The sequence below is a fragment of the Carassius auratus genome, chromosome 32, assembly GCF_003368295.1.
Source record: "Carassius auratus strain Wakin chromosome 32, ASM336829v1, whole genome shotgun sequence".
In the NCBI taxonomy this organism is placed as follows: domain Eukaryota; kingdom Metazoa; phylum Chordata; class Actinopteri; order Cypriniformes; family Cyprinidae; genus Carassius; species Carassius auratus.
Window position 1 is genome coordinate 17573999 of NC_039274.1, and position 18597 is coordinate 17592595.

The 18597-nt window shown below is 33.9% G+C and overlaps 1 protein-coding gene across 7 annotated transcripts in view; it reads right to left on the minus strand.

Moving 5' to 3' along the window:
• The window catches only part of LOC113051725 (signal-induced proliferation-associated 1-like protein 3), a 50003-nt gene that overhangs the window by 4474 nt on the left and 26932 nt on the right, over positions 1 to 18597 (minus strand). For 5 of the 7 annotated variants that reach the window (XM_026215712.1, XM_026215714.1, XM_026215713.1 and 2 more), the window contains 7 exons: positions 17034 to 17396; positions 13825 to 13954; positions 11263 to 11386; positions 3896 to 3994; positions 3654 to 3738; positions 2548 to 2626; positions 2220 to 2415 (listed from right to left, as the gene is read on the minus strand). In XM_026215712.1, the coding sequence (XP_026071497.1) occupies positions 2239 to 2415; positions 2548 to 2626; positions 3654 to 3738; positions 3896 to 3994; positions 11263 to 11386; positions 13825 to 13954; positions 17034 to 17396 (1057 nt within the window). In that variant the 3' untranslated portion in view covers positions 2220 to 2238. The remainder of the gene's footprint in view (positions 1 to 2219; positions 2416 to 2547; positions 2627 to 3653; positions 3739 to 3895; positions 3995 to 11262; positions 11387 to 13824; positions 13955 to 17033; positions 17397 to 18597) is intronic. The other 2 variants (XR_003276944.1, XM_026215716.1) reach the window with 2 other exon arrangements.

The window sequence follows — 18597 nt, forward strand, 5'->3', positions numbered from 1 at the left end:
TTGTCAGCATCATTACTCCAGTCTTCAGGGTCACATGATCTTCAGAAATCATGCTCAATAAACATTTTTGATTATTATCAATGTTGAAAACTTTTTGCTGCTTAATATCTTTAAAGAAAAACATGATACTGTTTTTAGAAATAGAAAGTGCAAAAGCATTTACTTGAATGTATTTTGATCAATTTAATGCATGATTGCTGAATAAAAGTAATAATCTCTCTCTGAATTATGCATGATAGACTGAGAGAAAGTTATACAAATGTCGACAGGTTATTTCTGTCAAATGGATGCAAGACCAGCTACAAAACTGAGGGGTGTGCTTATTTTTCCACAAAATAAATTTTGAATGAATGTCTGTATATTTTAGATTGAACAAGCAAATTAGTAAATCAGGACCTGCATGCAAATTAGTTCTTGATTTCAGCAAAAAAATAAAAACAAAGCCCAAAGTGGCATCAGACATGCTGCATCAGTCACATGAAGCATTAGTTAAGCGCTTGACATTCTTGAAAAGAAAAATACATGCATTTTTCATAGTTTTCATGCATGCTGAATGATTTTAACGCCTAAAAACACTGAAAGAGCAATGATGCCTCTAAACATGGCAGCAGTTGACAGTCGACTGTTATCTGTGCATGTATTGTAATGTTCATAAGGCCACACTTTTCTCTCAAGGTGACCGAAGTCTTCAGTAAGCTATGATTTACCTAGATGAGTGTGCTGGAAAACTGTGGGACATTATGCAGTCAACCATGCTCACCCTCGCTTTCCCTTCCTGACCTTACGTGGATAATGGGATCAAACAAAGGAGAACTGAGACCCTGGATCAGCTAGAATACTCATCCTGACTCAGAGACCTGCACATGCACTTCAGTCATACAGGTGTAGGTTAATGTTAATGGTCTGCAGTAATTATATTGTGTGTGTGTGTGTGTGTACTATGACACGCCTACTCTTTGTGCTTTTACCAGCCAATCAAAATTAACCTCAAATCACTCCATTTCCTAACATCCTATGTAGCAGAGGAGCAATAACAACAAAACTGTAAAAAGTGTAAAAAAGTGTAATTATATATTTAAGTACTGAGCAATATTAATCAACAAGACGGGTATAGGGTTAGGATTAGGGTTAGATTTGAGGTTAGTTGCATGTCATTATACATAATGTACAGTGATTCCTACTGTAAGTAGATGAAATGTGTAACAATAACACTAAAATAAAGTGTTATAATTATTTTTGTATGTTTATTAGTACAACATATTCTAACTTAACATTGTGTTTTAAAACTGCTTTTCCAAACCAAGAAATTGAAGGTCGAGTCTTTAATCTAAACGAACAAATCCCTGTTAATGAAGACACTTTACCATTAGTTAATGTTAGTCAGTGCAATAACTAACTAACATCACTTCCTTCAAGGAATAGTTCACTTTCAAATGAAAATTAGCTCAGTTCATCCAAGATGGAGATGAGTTTGTTTCTTCATCAGATTTGGAGAAATGTAGCATTGCATCAGTGTCTCATCAATGCATGCTCTGCAGTGAATGGGTGCCGTCAGAATGAGAGTCAAACAGCTGATAAACACATCACAATAATCCACACACCTCCAGTCCATCAATTAAAATTAATCGATTTGATTGAAACCCATCATTAAAATGTTTTTAACTTCAAACCATCGCTTCCAGCTATAATATGAGTCCATAATCGATAATACAACTTCCTCCAGTGAACATCCTCCACACATCTTTGTTTAGAGCTTGTACATGGTGCTTGATCTGCGCAGATTTCTCTCCTGATTCAGAACAGACGGCTGTTCCTTGAAGAAAGCAATTATATGTATAGAGAACTAGTGTTTTATGTGATTTAAAATGTCTTAAGTATGGATTTCATTTTAAAAACATGGAGCTTTTCTCTTCTAGAGACATTAACTGATGCACTGGAGTGCTGTGGATTATTGTGATGTTTTTATCAGCTGTTTGGACTCTCATTCTGACGGCACCCATTCACTTCATTGGTGAGCAAGTGATGCAATGCTACATTTCTCCAAATCTGATGAGGAAACAAACTTTTCAGCAAATGTTTATTTTTGGGTGAACTATTTCTTTCAGCTATACTTTTCCATCATCTTGTTGTAGATCAAGTGAGAAATGTCAAACACGTTGTTGTTGTTGTTGTTTTTGTTACTGATTAAAATCTGAGTAAAAATCTCATGCTCTACTTGCCTTAACTGCCATTGGTGGGTTAGTGTTGAGAGTGAGCATGGCTTGTCCCTCCAGCAATCTTCTCATCTCCTCTGTTCACCCTGCTCAATGACAAGACAGGTTTCTTTTGCTTGTCCCGCCCTACCTCTACAGTCCCTCTGTGTGATTGGCTCTGTGAAGTAGCAGTGGCTCTTTGAAGAAGCGAAGAGGGCAAGGACTGGACAGGGCAGATATACAGACAAGGATGGGTGGATGTATTGAATGGGAGATAATTGAAGGGGTTACAGTGTGGGAAGAGTGCTGCGACAGAGAGAGCTGTGATGTGACAAACCCACAGAGGACAAAGTACCTTTTGGAGGTCGTCCTGCAGGCGCTTCAGCATGGCTTCTAGCTGGGACACTTTCTCCTCAAGGTGACCAGGCGAGTCACTGCGAACGCAGGGAGAGAAAGAAGAACACCAAGAAACACAATGATGTCCAGTCATAACGGTTTTTTAAAAAAGTAGTAAAAAATACAGTAATATTGTGAAATATTATTGCAATTTAAAATAGCTGTTTTTTTCTATCTGAATATCTGTTCAAATGTAATTTATTCCTGTGATGCACAGCTGCATTTTCAGCATCATTACTCCAGTGTCACGTGATCTTCCGAAATATTTCCAATAAACTGATTTGCCGCTCAAGAGACATTACTGATTTTTATCAGAATTAAAAACAGTTTTTGCTGTTTAATATTTTGTAGGGCTGTCACAAATTATTATTTTGGTAAGTGAGTAATCAGTTGATTATTTTGAAAAAATTAAAATCGGATTAATCAGTTTATTTAATTTTTTGGTGGTAATAGACCTAAGACCTATAGACCTATTTTATATTAAAATAACATAATACATATAATATCAATGAGGCAATACTATTTTGTTCAAATAAAGTAACAAAGAATTTAATAGAACAACACTGTTAAAATGAATAATATACATGATAATAATTATCGTATGAACAGTATGTATTATAACAAATGTCTCCAGGGGGCGCCAATGGACTGGTGATCAAGTCCTTGTTTATTACTGGCCAAACTACCTTCAGTTCAATTCAATTCAATTCAATTCAAGTTTATTTGTATAGTGTTTTATACAATACAAATCATTGAAAAGCAACTTTACAGAAAATTACATTTCTACAATAGTAGTAGCTTATTAGTGGTGAATGTCAGCTGATGTGCAAATGACTTTTCAGAAAAATTTATACAAGAAGTATGTTTTGTATGCAATTCAAATGTTTAATCTTGAATAACTGGCCACTGTTTTATGATAGAAATGCTACAGCCATTGTCATTTCTTTGAACAACAATGTGGACTTCAAAACATGCAAACTCTAGAAAAACTAAAACACACACACACAAAAAAACTGAGTACTGTGTAATCTAATGTCGAAGAGTTCATGGCACGGTCATCCTCACCTGTCCTTGACGTCTTTAAACCGGGTGTCTGTCTGACCTGACTGGTTGTCTGGGGATGCTTGTGATCCATCTCCTGACTTCCGGTCTGAAACCCAGCAGGAAATGACATCATTAATATTCCATCTTGTGGCAGTAAAGTATCTAAACCAGCATTATTACTGAACAGACTCAACTGACTCCCTCCAGCTCACACTTTCAGATGTTCAGACACATTTCTTCAGCTGAAAATTGCCATTTCTCACCTTCTCGAGACAAAGCCTCCAGAATGTTCCGACAGGCGTTGGCCAGATCAGAGATCGACTGCCACTCTTCCTCAGACGAATCTGTGGTCTCTGAGAGAACTGAAATCAACAAATATATATTGTAAAATGTCTTTGTGGAGAGTATTTAGCATTTATTATTAGAAATACAACTATTTGAAAATCTGAAATCTGAGGGTGCAAAAAAAAGAAAAAGAAAAAAAGAGAATCTAAATATTGAAAAAAATCGCCTTTAAAGTTGTCAAAATTAAGTTCTTAGCAATACATATTACTAATAAAAAAATTACATTTTAATATATTTGCAGTAGGAAATTCATGGAACATGATCTTTACTTAATATCCTAATATTTTATGGCAAAAAAAAAAAAAAAATCAATAATTTTGACCCATACAATGAACAGTATTTTGGGCAATTGCTACAAATATACCGCATCTTCTATTCATGTTGATTTTCATTTTTTTTTTTTTTTTTTTTTGTGCTGACAGCCACATTTGCAACTGTTTGGAGCTTAGTGGAGTTCTCTCTTCATCTCTTAAGACTGAAATTATTGTTCTATGCTTCAACAAATACATCTTGGATGTTTTTGGATAACAAGATTTGTTTATGGGTTATGACCTTCTCTGTTCTCCATTACATTCAGTCCCAATGCACTTATTTTTTGTCATCCTGGGGGTCTCTGGTTACAAATTGGCCGAATCACAGCTATTGCTGTCTGTGTAGATGCAACATGAGTTACGCTGGAGAGACGTATGGCACAGGATACACTTTAACCACTGCAACTATGCAGAGCTTACAGCATGAATCGGGCACAGAAATATAAATAAGCCTTTAGTCTGTTTTTAAACATGAATATAGCATTTGAAATCATTCTATAAATTAATAACACTTTTTAGAGTTCATGTGATCATCTAAGTGAAAGGCATGGTGAAGGATGTATGATGCCTAATTTGGAAAATAGTACAGATTAAAAGAATGAAATGTAATGTTTTCTGACACTTTATTGCATGTTAATTACAGTTAAATACAAATGCATTATAGTTTACATTTATATTTAATGCGATAAACTGAAATTTAGAGTGATTTCTGACCCACTAAGAAGGACTTACATCTTACATCTTTATATGTAATTTCATCATTATTTCTATTGCCTTTGAAATATGATTAAAGTACTGGTGAATGTACTGACAAGCATTTAGGATAAACTATAATACAGTTATGGCCAAAAATATTGGCACCTTTGGTAAATATGATCAAAGAAGGCTGTGAAAATTCAACTGCATTGTTAATCCTTTTGATTATTTTTTTTTTAATTCATAAATATATATATATATATATATATATATATATATATATATATATATATATATATATATATATATATATATATATATCCTTCCATTGGATGATAAGAATTGAAAATGGGGGAAAATATCATTATGAAATAAAGGTTTTTCTCAAATACTTGCAGAAAATAGTTGAGTCTCTGAGTCAGAAAACCTTAAAAAAATGGTCAAACAGCACCTACATCACCATGTTGTTTTGGAGGGTTTCAAGAAAAATTCTCCTAGCTTATCCAAAAACAAACTAAAGCATATTCAGTTCTCAGACACGACTGGAACTTCAAATGGGACTGGCTTCTATGATCAGATGGAACTAAAAATGAGCTTTTTAGCAGTAAACACTCAAGATGGGTTTTTTGTGAACACCGAGATAAAGAGTACCCCATGTGTACAATGAAATATACTGCTGTATTTTTGATGTCAGGAGGTCCTGACTCCTGGACATCTTGTTTAGATTCATGGCATCTTTGATTCGATCAAATACAGATCTGACTCTGTTAGAAATCTTATAATGAGCCATGTTTGGATCTTCCAACTGTACAATAACCCAAACACAATCCTCAAAAACAACACAGAAATGGGCCACTGAGCTCAAAACCAAGCTTCAGCTATAGCCATTCCAGTCCTCTGACCTGAACCCTACAGAAAATGAAAGGAGTGAACTGAAGAGGAGAAGCTGGGAATCTGAAGGGTCTGGAGTGATTCTGGATGAAGGAGTGGTCTCTGATCTCTTGTCTGTTGTTCTCTAACCTCATCAGGCATTATAGCAGAACATTTAGAGCTGATAAACTGACAAATGAAGGTTCCAAAAAGTATTGAATAAAAGGGTGCCATTAATTGTGGCCAATGTGTATTAGAGAAAAACCTTTATTTCATAATGATATTTCTCCCCATTTTAAATTATTATTATCCAATGAAAGGTAACATTTTTTTTTTTTTATAAAAGATCAAAATGATTAACAATGCAGATTAATTTTCACAGCCTTCTTTGATTTTATATTTAACACCACATAACCATGTAGTAAGTACATGTAGTTAATTAATATTACTCCGTACTTAATTACATAATTATACTGGAACAAGTACACCTTAAAATAAAGTGTAAACGAAACTTATATGTCATGCATTTAAATATAATGGTAATTACTCATTTGTACTGACGAAGTTGCAATTTAGTACATTTCAAATATATAAACTTTTTATGTAAAAATTATAATCAAAGTACTTTAAATGCGCTTTTGTATGTTAGTCAACACATCAAAATAAGTGCATTTAATCATTGCATGACAAAATATTATTTAAACTGATTTATAATTTCACCCACATGCAAATATAACATATAACAGATAATAACTTTATATGTGAAAATAACATTTTAACTGCAGTTAGGCTTTGGAATCTTTTTGACAGTAACTTCTAACTCTGCTACGAACTGCACAATTTGAGAGGTGCTTCTACTGACAGTCTGTGTTTCTTGAGTATTTACACACATGCACACCCATATGCATTTTAAAGAAGGGCCTGGAAGATGTAACTGCTGAACAATCGAGGGGGAGAAGCACAGGGCAGAGGCACATAACAGATGGCCCAGAGACAGTGTCTTGATTTGAGGCCGTTTAATACCCTTATCCCAACCAGCCCCAGCCTAGCCCCATCTGCCTAAGCTTTACACTCATTTGAAAATGTCAGTGCCATTCAGGCCTTGATTCGTATCTTTAAAGGCTTGCTAAATTTGCTTATGGAGCGGAGGCTTGTCGTAGATCAGCTTATTTTTAAACAGGCAGCATTTACTGTAACAAAAGCTTAGAAACAAAAGAGACTGAAAGCAGGAGTAAGGGAAAATGAAACCTCCCAGAGGAAGAGGAGGAACAGAGCCTCCCTGTAGCTAAAGACAAACGAATACAAAAGAAGGTGAGGTGATGAACATGGCAATATACTAACACAAAAGGTTAGTATTAAATTGATTATATCATTCATATATATATATATATATATATATATATATATATATATATATATATATATTACTATGTAATTGCTAACTACTGAATTATCAATAGTAAGTGAACTGTTGGATTTTGCCAAATTGGATTTAGTGTCACCAATAACTTTTTATTTTATTTCTATCGGCATTTAGCTTGAGAAAGTTGCACGAAAACCAGGCTTTGATTTAATCTTTCAGTCCAAAAGGGAAGAAGAACGAAGAGTAGAGGCTTGGAGGACAAATAGAGCTGGATGTTATCTGCATAGCAGTTGAAATTAATACCAAATATCTTAAACATATGACCAGATGATAATAAATAAAAGAGGGCCCAAGACAGAGCTTTGAGGAACGCCAGTAGTAACAGATAAAGAATATTACCTAAAATGTATCTTTCTCTCTCTGAAATGGACGTAAAATATTCAAGGCATGTTTTCTACATTTGTTTTTAGTTAAAACAGGTAAGAATGTGTCACGTTTGGTGATACAGGAAATACAGAGAGAGCCAAATGCAGGTGTGAGATTTTATTTGAAGGGCAAATCCAAAAGGGTAAACAGTCCAGGCAGGGTCAAAACCAGAATATCCAACAATATAACAAACAAAAACAATAACACATGGCAAGAGCAGACTCAGGAAAGTATCACACATAAGACAAGGACTCCGTGACACAGACTAAGACAGACCGGGTATAAATACACAGAAGGGTGATGAGGGAACTGGAGACAGGTGGGGAACAATCAATTAACTAAAAAAACGAGGAAGGTGACCAAATAAGGGAACAGGAAGTGATAAGGTGACAGACACCGTGAGAAAGGAGGACATCTAGTGAAACCCCGGGGAACACAACCCAGACACTGTGACAATACCCCCCTCTACGGAGCGGCTCCCAGACGCTCCACGATAAACACAAAACAGAGACCAGGAGGGAGGCGGACAGGTGGAGGCTTAGGGGGAGGGACAGAGGGCCAGAAAAGAAAAACATGGGGAACAGGCACCAGAATGTAAACACAAAACAGGGAGACCAGGAGGGAGGAGGACCGGAGAAGGTTCAGGGGGAGGGACGGAGGGCCAGACTAACAGAGGGGAACAGGGACAGGAGGGAACACAAAAACAAAAAGCAAAAACAACAACATGAAGCCCCCCAGGGCGGAGCAGAAGACCACCACATCCTTGTGGTCGACGCCAGAGTCCTCCAGGGTGGAGCGGAAGACCACCACAACCGTGTGGTCAGGGGGGAAGGCCCCCAGGGTGGAGCAGAAGACCACCACAGCCATGTGGTCAGGACCAGATCCCCCCAAGGCAAAGTAGACCTCCGTGCAGCCGGATCAACGGGACGACGAAACTCTGGTAATCCCCTGGTGTCCTTACTGGACTCCAGAAGATCAGTGCTGGCCTGACACTGCTCATGAAGATCATTGTTGACTTGTATTTGTACATGAAGATCATTGGTGACTTGTATTTGTACATGAAGATCATTGGTGACTTGTATTTGCTCATGAAGATCAATTATGACTTGCCTTTGTTCATGAAGATCAGAGGTGACCTGCCTTTGTTCATGAAGATCAGAGGTGACTTGCCTTTGTTCATGAAGATCACCGGTGATTTGACTCAGTCCTTGAAAATCACCAGTGACTTGACTCAGTCCTTGAAAATCACAAGTGACTTGACTCAGTCCTTGAAAATCACCAGTGACTTGACTTGACTCTGAAAGGTCAACGGTGACCAGCCTAGTCTCTGGAAAGTCCATGGTACCTAGCCCTGGCTCTGGAAGGTCATCTGTGACTAGCCCTGACTCTGGAAGGTCATCGATGACTAGCCCTGACTCTGAAGGATCCACGAACACCTGACTCGACTCTGGAGAGTTCACTGTAACCTGACTCGACTCTGGAGGGTCAACTGGAACCTGACTCGCCTCTGGAGGGTCAACTGGAACCTGACTCGCCTCTGGAGGGTCAACTGGAACCTGACTCGACTCTGGAGGGTCAACTGGAACCTGACTCGACTCTGGAGGGTCAACTGGAACCTGACTCGACTCTGGAGAGTTCACTGGAACCTGACTCGACTCTGGAGAGTCAACTGGAACCTGACTCGACTCTGGAGGGTCAACTGGAACCTGACTCGATTTATTTATTTTTTTGCAGGTGTGAGATTTTATTTGAAGGGCAAATCCAAAAGGGCAAACAGTCCAGGCAGGGTCAAAACCAGAATATCCAACAATATAACAACCAAAAACAATAACACACGGCAAGAGCAGACTCAGGAAAGTATCACACATAAGACAAGGACTCCGTGACACAGACTAAGACAGACCGGGTATAAATACACAGAAGGGTGATGAGGGAACTGGAGACAGGTGGGGAACAATCAATTAACTAAAACAAGGAGGAAGGTGACCAAATATGGGAACAGGAAGTGATAAGGTGACAGACACCGTGAGAAAGGAGGACATCTAGTGGAACCCCGGGGAACTCAACCCAGAAACTGTGACAGAATTATTAATTTCAAGACCACAGCGAGATTAATCTAGATTAAAAAAATTAATCTATGCCCACCACTAGTCAAAATCAAATCAATTTGAGCGTGAATTACACCCATATGATTGTAACCACTCTAAGTTCGTCTGTCTTGGGAAAGCTAGTGTGTCTCAGAACCAGGTCCATTCGTTGATATTGGTGATATCACAAATTCCAGAAAATATTGATTGTAGTCCAAACAAGTCATTCGTTGTAGTGTTTGAAAAGCTTCTGTTTTTTATGCTCAAACATAGAATAACTAAAGTTGAAATTGTGAAAAAGCATAATAGTACCCCTTTAAATAAATAATCAATAAACTAATATAACACTACAGTACACAGTAATAAATGTTGTAGCATTATTTATCCCCTTATTTCTTTCTTTGATATTTTAAGTGAATGATAACAGTTGACAAATAAATCATTTGTGTATAATTATATTGGAGCCGTACATCAGGTCTTAAAGGTACAACAGCCTATAAATACATCCTGCTGTCATTAATACTAATAAAACAACAAAAGACAGTTTTGACAAAGATTAATCTATATTCAGTTTATACAGTGAACACTATGTACTGTTATTTTATACATAATTATTACACTGTACCTTTACAAATACTACTGTTGGACCTTATTTTATTTGTAATTTCTTTCTGTGTTTATCAATGGTTGTAGATTGTGTAATTTGTTCTTATTTTTTATAGTCTTTAATCATGTTTGTATTTTCTTAGTTAAGATAGTAGTTTTTGTTGTAGGACTGAATAAGTATTTAGCTTTCATAGAAAGCAAAGTTAAAATTAAATATTATTTTTTTTAAACCCGATCCAACCCGTGACTCAAAAACCATAATATGATCACAACCATAAGTTTTGTGATCCATTGAACAATTAGTTTTTATGTTTATATTTTCAGTTTTTAATTGAAATGTTTGTAATTTGTTGTTTTTGTATTATTGATCTTATTCATTCTTATTTCAGTTTTAGTTATTTTACTATTACAAGTTAAACTAAATGAAAAATATAAATTTTAAATACTGAAAATAAAAAAAAAATAAAACTATAAATTTTAAAAATATAGATTTTTAATAACTATATATATATATATATATATATATATATATATATATATATATATATATATATATATATATATATATAATCTGTTTAGATTTGTACACATTCCAGCCTTTAGATTAAATGAAAGAGCTCCTGCTGTTTTTCAGTTAATTAATTCGGTTAACAGAGGTAAATCTCTCACAGTTTAATATATCTAAAGATTCCATCTATACTTGTGGAAACTACACTTATAGATTACCAATGAAGCTGAAATAAAGCTTTAGATGTTTTGAAGGCACACAGTCACTGTGGAAGCACTTGTGAAGGAGTATTTAATAACCCACTGCAAATAATGGTCTGCTGTAGTAACAGTGGTCTGAACCTATAGCATTAACTATATCAATCATTTAAAAATAATACATTTACCCTGTTTTTGCGGTAACATTAAGAATCACTTACTTTTGGTGATAGAGTTATGGAGGCTCAGGGCTCTGGAGTTTCTTTCTGCACTTTCCATGCAGGAGGACCTCATGGTCACATCACTGACCGACGGCGTCTCCTCAGGCCCCAGATCACACACAGACTAGAGAGAGGACCAATGATTCAAGATTCAAGATTTTTATTCGTCACATACAAAATTATATATAGCATATATAACCAGCAGTGAAATGTGAGTAATGAAACCATCAATGAGTAGAAGCAGTAAGATGACCAATAAACCATGATAAATCTATTAGGCAATATAGTCATTTTGCTTGTTATTAACCCTCAAATGTATTGTACTGGCATATATGTATGCAGCAATTATGTATAAAGTGTAATACAGAGAATTAAATGCTACAAATTAAATGTTCTTTGTATCATTAAATCCTTCATTTACATATGAATGTACATATGTAGGCCAAGTCCGTTATTATTAAAAAATGCTTAACACTGAGTTCAAAACAAGACTCAAAACGACCAATTAATCAATAAAAAAATCAAATAAGTAATCGCATCAATCAGTCAATCAATCAATCAATCAATCAATCAAATGTTTCCTGCATTTTCTTGTTGGATTTCATCATAATTTCTCTTTTATCTTGAGTATTATCAATTAATTCATTTGAATTTTATTTTATGACTGCAAACCAAAAAAGTTCAAATAATATATTATGAATGTTAAGTTTGGCATTAAAAAAAAATGTTTTACAAACAAAAACTCAAATCAATCAATCAATCAATCAATCAATCAGTCTGTCTGTCAGACAAATAAATAAATATTCCTCTATTTTCTCATTATATACATTATACTTTCTCTTTCGTCCCACCAAGTACAGTACATTGAGTAATAAAACACACTTTATTTATTGTTTTTATTTTATTTGATGGATACAACCAAAGAGCAATAAATAAATATGCATAATTAATGATAAATCACAATTAAAAGAAAGCTTAAAAAAACTCAAAACAATCAAATAAATAAATAAATATTTCCTGCATGTTCTTATCATACTTTCTCTTTTGTCCCACTGAGTACATTTATTTATTTATTTAATTGTTTATACGTTCATTCATTTGAATTTGATTTGATGGATGCAAACCAAAATTATATTTATTAATTTAATTTATACATGATTTCTGATAAATTTTGTATCATCAAAAGCTGTACACCGAGTTAAAAACAAAAGACTCATCACAGCATTCAGCTAACTAACTAATAAATAAATCAACAAGTAATTATTACTCAATGTGCTCATTGGGACAAAGTATGACAAATATGAGTAGATAAAATGCAGGAAATAGAGGGAGTGAGAGAAAGTGATTTTATGAGGGGAAGAAGGGAAAGGATGAAGTGGGAGGAACAGAAGGGAAGGAAAGATGAAGAGAGAGAGAGTGGGAGACAGATCTGAGAGGTTAAAACACAGCAATCACTTTCCAAATACAGAGAGTTACACAGGCGGATCCATCGGATGCCCTCCGTGTGGGAGACACACACTGAACATCATGCCATGATTCAGGTGCTTCAGTGCACTGTGCTATTATGTGTCAATGCCCTTAATATTGTTTGTAAGTAAGCCTCATAGTTAGGCGTGTAATGATTCACTTGTTTCTTGGCAATCCGGCTGATGCATATGCACCAATTCTGAAACATGGATTTTTGAATCATGAATCATTTGGTTTTTGTTAAAAATGAATTTAAAATGATAAAAAACTAATTTTGATTCTGTAAATTATCATTAAAAAAATGTAAAAAAAAAATTCAGACTGAGAAATCCCAAGGAAATTTTAATTTTAGTTAAATTGTAAGTAAATTGATTGTTTTTTTCTTAAATATCTATACATTTTTTACTGTAAGTATATAGTTTTTATATTTTTTTTATTTTTGTTTATTCTTTTTTTCACTTTTAGTTATTTTAGTAATTGTTAAATTAAATGAAATTAGAAATGCTGGAAAAAAAAAGTTTACTTTTTTAAATATTAGATTTTTATTTCAGTTAATTATTATTATTATTTTTTGTTAACTATAATTACCCTGGTTTAAAAATGACCTTCATATGATTTTAAGCATTTTAAGTTGATTCTTGAACGAAACAACGATTCACAGAATGATAGGGAATTTTAGTCTTAGAATTTTGGTCTATTTCCAGAGCAAGAAAACATGGAAATGGAAATAATAATAATAAAAAAAATCTTTTTTTTTTCTTTTTTTTTAAAAAATCAATATGAAATAATTTCTTAATATTGTATTATAGTAATTAGTTTTAATTTTAGTATAGTAACTTAAATTTAATTTTATAATAGTCATTTTATTTGCATGTTTTTGTTTTTTCAGCTCAAAAATATTTTATTGATGCAAAAACCATCTGAAGTAGTTTGTCTTTTTCTTACCTAAGACACATTAAGATAATCATTTACATAACCAATCAATGCACTTAAAAAAAGAGAAGAGGTTGACAATCAGTTCATTCAATATGCTCTCCCATCGGCTATGAAACGATATAGTCTCATAATGAAAATAAAAAAGTGTGAATGACATACCTGTTCCTCTTGCTCCAGAGGCACTTTGGGTTTGACTGCCAGAATGAGGTCAGGGGTCTCGCCCCAAAGCTCTGAAGGGTTTTCATAGATGTGCCTGTTTGCTTTCTGCCCCACGTTATCATACACATGCCTGACAGACAAACACATTCACAGAGGAGAAACATTAGTTAAACAGAATAAATAAATAAATGATAGAACTGAATAAATATTATTTTACAGCATCCAAAATACTACTTTACTTTTGAATTAAATACAATGTTTGTGTTGTCTATTGTGCTTATAATATGAAAGCTTTCATTAAAGGGGTCGTGCGCATATTCTTGGTTACCATAGAAGTACACATTATCATACTTTAATAGTATTTATTATGGAAATAAGATATTTGAAGAGAATAAACTTAAATCGTAGATGTTAATTGTAATTTAATGAAAATAGATTGTAATTTAAATGTATGTCTATTGTCTTTTTGAAATATGGTTAAATACTGCTGAATGTACTGACAAGCATTTATGATAAATTAAAATATACTTTAATATCAATTCTGTTGAAACTAGTGTCATGCTGTTATTTGTAATTACACATTTAAAATAATGAAGTTGTGATTTAGTACATCTAAACATACTAACTTTATAGTGTAATATTGAATAAAAATAAAGTTATAAATATAATCAAGTTCTTTACAGGTGTTTTAGTATGTTAGTCAACACGTCAAATGTAGTTATGTAAAGCACAACAGAAGATTATTAAAACAACAGATTTACAATGTATTTTAACCAAACGTTGAAGTAAAGTGAATTTTTTTTAAAGTTAAGAAACAGTCATAGTTTGTTATTGTTGTTAACTAACACTAAAATAATGAAATGATTAAATAAGGGTTAGTAAATATTAGATGAAAACTTAAAGTTATCTTGAAAAATGTAGTAGATTTAGAAATTTAATTTTAGAAAAATATTAGCTTTAATAATTTTAGTGTAAAAATAAATAAATGTTGCCTTAGCACCTAACTGGAATAAAATAAGTTGAAATACTAAAATTAATAAATTTAAAGACAAATATATTACATAAAATAAAATAAAAAAGACATTGTTTCAGAAGTTATAAGCGACAATGCATTTTTTTCTTCTTGTTTTCTCCTTATGACAACTTAATTTTCTCGTTATCTCGACATAACCAGAGTTGTTTTCTCGTTATAACGACTTAATTTTTATCGTTATCGCGACATAACCACAGTTGTTTTGTAGTTGTAACGACTTAATTTTATTGTTATCTCAACATAACCAAAGTTATTTTGTCGTTATAACGACTTATTTTTCTCTTTATCTCAACATAACCAAAGTTGATTTCTCGTTATAACGACTTAATTTTCTTGTTATCTCAGACATAACCAGAGTTGTTTTCTCGTTATAACGACTTATTTTTTTATCGTTATCTTGATATAACCAGAGTTGTTTTGTAGTTGTAACGACTTAATTTTTCTCATAATCTTGACATAACCAGAGTTCTTTTTAAGTTGTAACGAATTAATTTTTCTTGTTATCTCAACATAACCAGAGTTGTTTTGTAGTTGTAACGACTTAATTTTCTCGTTGTCTCAACATGACCAAAGTTGTTTTCTTGTTATAACGACTTAATTTTCTCATTATCTTGACATAACCAGAGCTGTTTTCTCGTTATAAGTAGGGGAAGTTACTTCTTTAGGGGAAGTCGTGGCCTAATGGTTAGAGAGTCCGACTCCCAATCGAAAGGTTCTGAGTTCGAGTCCCGGGCCGGCAGGAATTGTGGGTGGGAGTGCATGTACAATTCTCTCTCCACCTTCAATATCCCGACTTAGGTGCCCTTGAGCAAGGCATTGAACCCCCAACTGCTCCCCGGGCGCCGCAGCATAAATGGCTGCCCACTGCTCCGGGTGTGTGTGTTCACTGCTCTGTGTGTGTGCACTTCGGGTGGGTTAAATGCAGAGCACAAATTCTGAGTATGGGTCACCATACTTGGCTGAATTTCACTTCACTTCACTTATAATGACTTAATTTTCTTGTTATCTCAGACATAACCAGAGTTGTTTTCTCGTTATAACAACTTATTTTTTATCGTTATCTTGACATAACCAAAGTTGTTTTGTAGTTGTAACGACTTAATTTTTCTCGTAATCTTGACATAACCAGAGTTCTTTTTAAGTTGTAACAACTTAATTTTCTCTTTATCTCAACATAACCAAAGTTGTTTTCTTGTTATACCGACTTAATTTTCTCGTTATCTTGACATAACCAGAGCTGTTTTCTCACTATAATGACTTAATTTTCTTGTTATCTCGACATAAAAGTAGTTTTCCCGTTGTCACGAGTTAATTTTCTTGTTATCTCAGACATAACCAGAGTTGTTTTCTCATTATAACAACTTATTTTTTTAGCGTTATCTTGACATAACCAGAGTTGTTTTGTAGTTGTAACGACTTAATTGTTCTCGTTATCTTGAGATAACCAGAGCTGTTTTCTCGTTATAATGACTTAATTTTCTTGTTATCCCAGACATAACCAGAGTTGTTTTCTCGTTATAACGACTTATTTTTTTATCGTTATCTTGACATAACCAGAGTTCTTTTTAAGTTGTAACGACTTAATTTTTCTCGTTATCTCAACATAACCAGAGTTATTTTCTCACTATAATGACTTAATTTTCTTGTTATCTCGACATAAAAGTAGTTTTCCCGTTGTCACGAGTTAATTTTCTTTAACTAAAACTAAAATAATGAAATGTATTTATTTATTATATTTTTTATAAAAATTTGATGAAATAAATATTTAGTAAATTAGGATCAGTAAATATTAGATGAACACTTAAAATTATCTTGAAAAATATTAGTTGTAATAATTTTGGTGTAAAAAAAATCTTTCCTTGGCACCTAACTGGAATAAAATAAGTTGAAATACTAAAATTTATAAAAATAAAATAAAAATAAATTAAAGACAAATATATTACACAAAATTTAAAAGGACATTGTTAAACTTCTTACACTACAAGTAATGCAAACTGAAAATACAAAACCTAGAAAAGTACTTTAAAATGCTAATAAAAACTATAATTACATATAAATTAACAGTGTTGCAGAAAGGTCCATTTGAACCCAGACTTAATCTGTTTGTAAAAGGGTAAACAGTTCATTTTTAGAGAGAAATCCGAAGCAGACAAACAGAACAGAGAGAACTGCATACTCTTCGATGATGTCCTGGTACGGAGCGTGTGCTTCTAGCGAGTAGCTCCGTGTGAGAGAGACGGGGGTGTCTTCAGGGCTCTGGTTCTTCATGTTGTCCTGCAGGGAAGTGGCCCGTAAGAGAGGCAGACTGGGTGGAGAGAGCAGCGAATCAGTTTCCATGGGCTCTGGAAATCCAATCTCCTGCTTTAGAGTTTCACTGTCTGTCATCTTATTTTCAATCTGTTTCTTCTCCTCTTTGTCCCCTCCACCGCCATCAACTTCATCGTCGTCGTCATCCAGAACCCAGGCCTCGCCTGACTGTCCCTCTCCGGATTTGCTCTCCGCATCCTGGATGGCCTTCTGGTAAAGCTCAGAGAAACTCCTGAACTCAGACAAACACAAAAACAATGGGAAAAGAAAGTGAAGAACAACAGACAAAGTTTGAGCTCATTTATTTCAGTGTACACATTTCACTGTTAGTCATGGATGAAAAGATCAATCCTGCTATTTTGGTTTTCTTTTTTGAAGTATATTACATAATAAAAGACTTACATAAATCATGCTGAGTAAGTCGCTGTATATAGGATTTGAAAAAGTGCAGTTTTAACCCATGATCTGTGTGTGTGTTGGTTTGGATCAATAAGCATTACGAGAGTTGAATGACATTTGAGCAGATGGTGAAACACTGGTCACTTCTTATAACAATTCATTTATTTGCTCCCTCCCTCTTTCTATCCATCTGTTTCCCTCCCTACGGACATATATAACAAAATATACAATACAAATACATAGGTGCAAATATATACTGATAGATAAGGCATTATATTAATTGTTAGTCCACAAAAAAATGTTGTCAGCCTAATTATTTTCACTATCATTCAGCTGAGGGTCTTTAAATAAATGAATAAATAAAACATTTGTGGAATTAAACTGCTCAGAAATAACAGTAAATATATTAATAATGTTACAAATGATTCTATTAAAAGAATCCTTAAACATGTATCACAGTTTAAGGAAAAAATTCGGCGTTGGTTTATGGAATCTTGTTTCCGCCACGGGATAAAAAAACAACAACAAAAAAGAAACATTTAATTGCAATTTTTAATTTGTGATATATAAGAAATAAATATATAAATTGTGTGATAACAAGTCACGTTACCATTTTTTTTTCCGTGGTGGAAAAATAATTAAACAAAAACGAACGGAAAAAAAACAAAACATGAGATGTAAACAGAGAATTATGAGAAAAAAGAGAGAAAAAAAGTCAGAACTGCACGGTTTAAACTCATAATTCTGAGGAAATCTATGAAATTCTGTGTTTAAACCTTGCATTTCTTAATTGTGAAGTAAAAAGTTGCAATTACCTCTTTATATTCTGGGAAATTCCCAAAAATGGGATTTCATTTTGGGCAGTTTTTCTTTCAAAAACATAAAAAACGTAAACTTTTTAGCGGTGGTTTTAAACGGGATACACATTACATTTACCATTATTAATTACATGATCAACAGCACTCCACTCCCACAGCCCACTTTTCTCTCAAAATCACTGCAGTGTATGCATTCTTTACCTCATCTCTCCATTT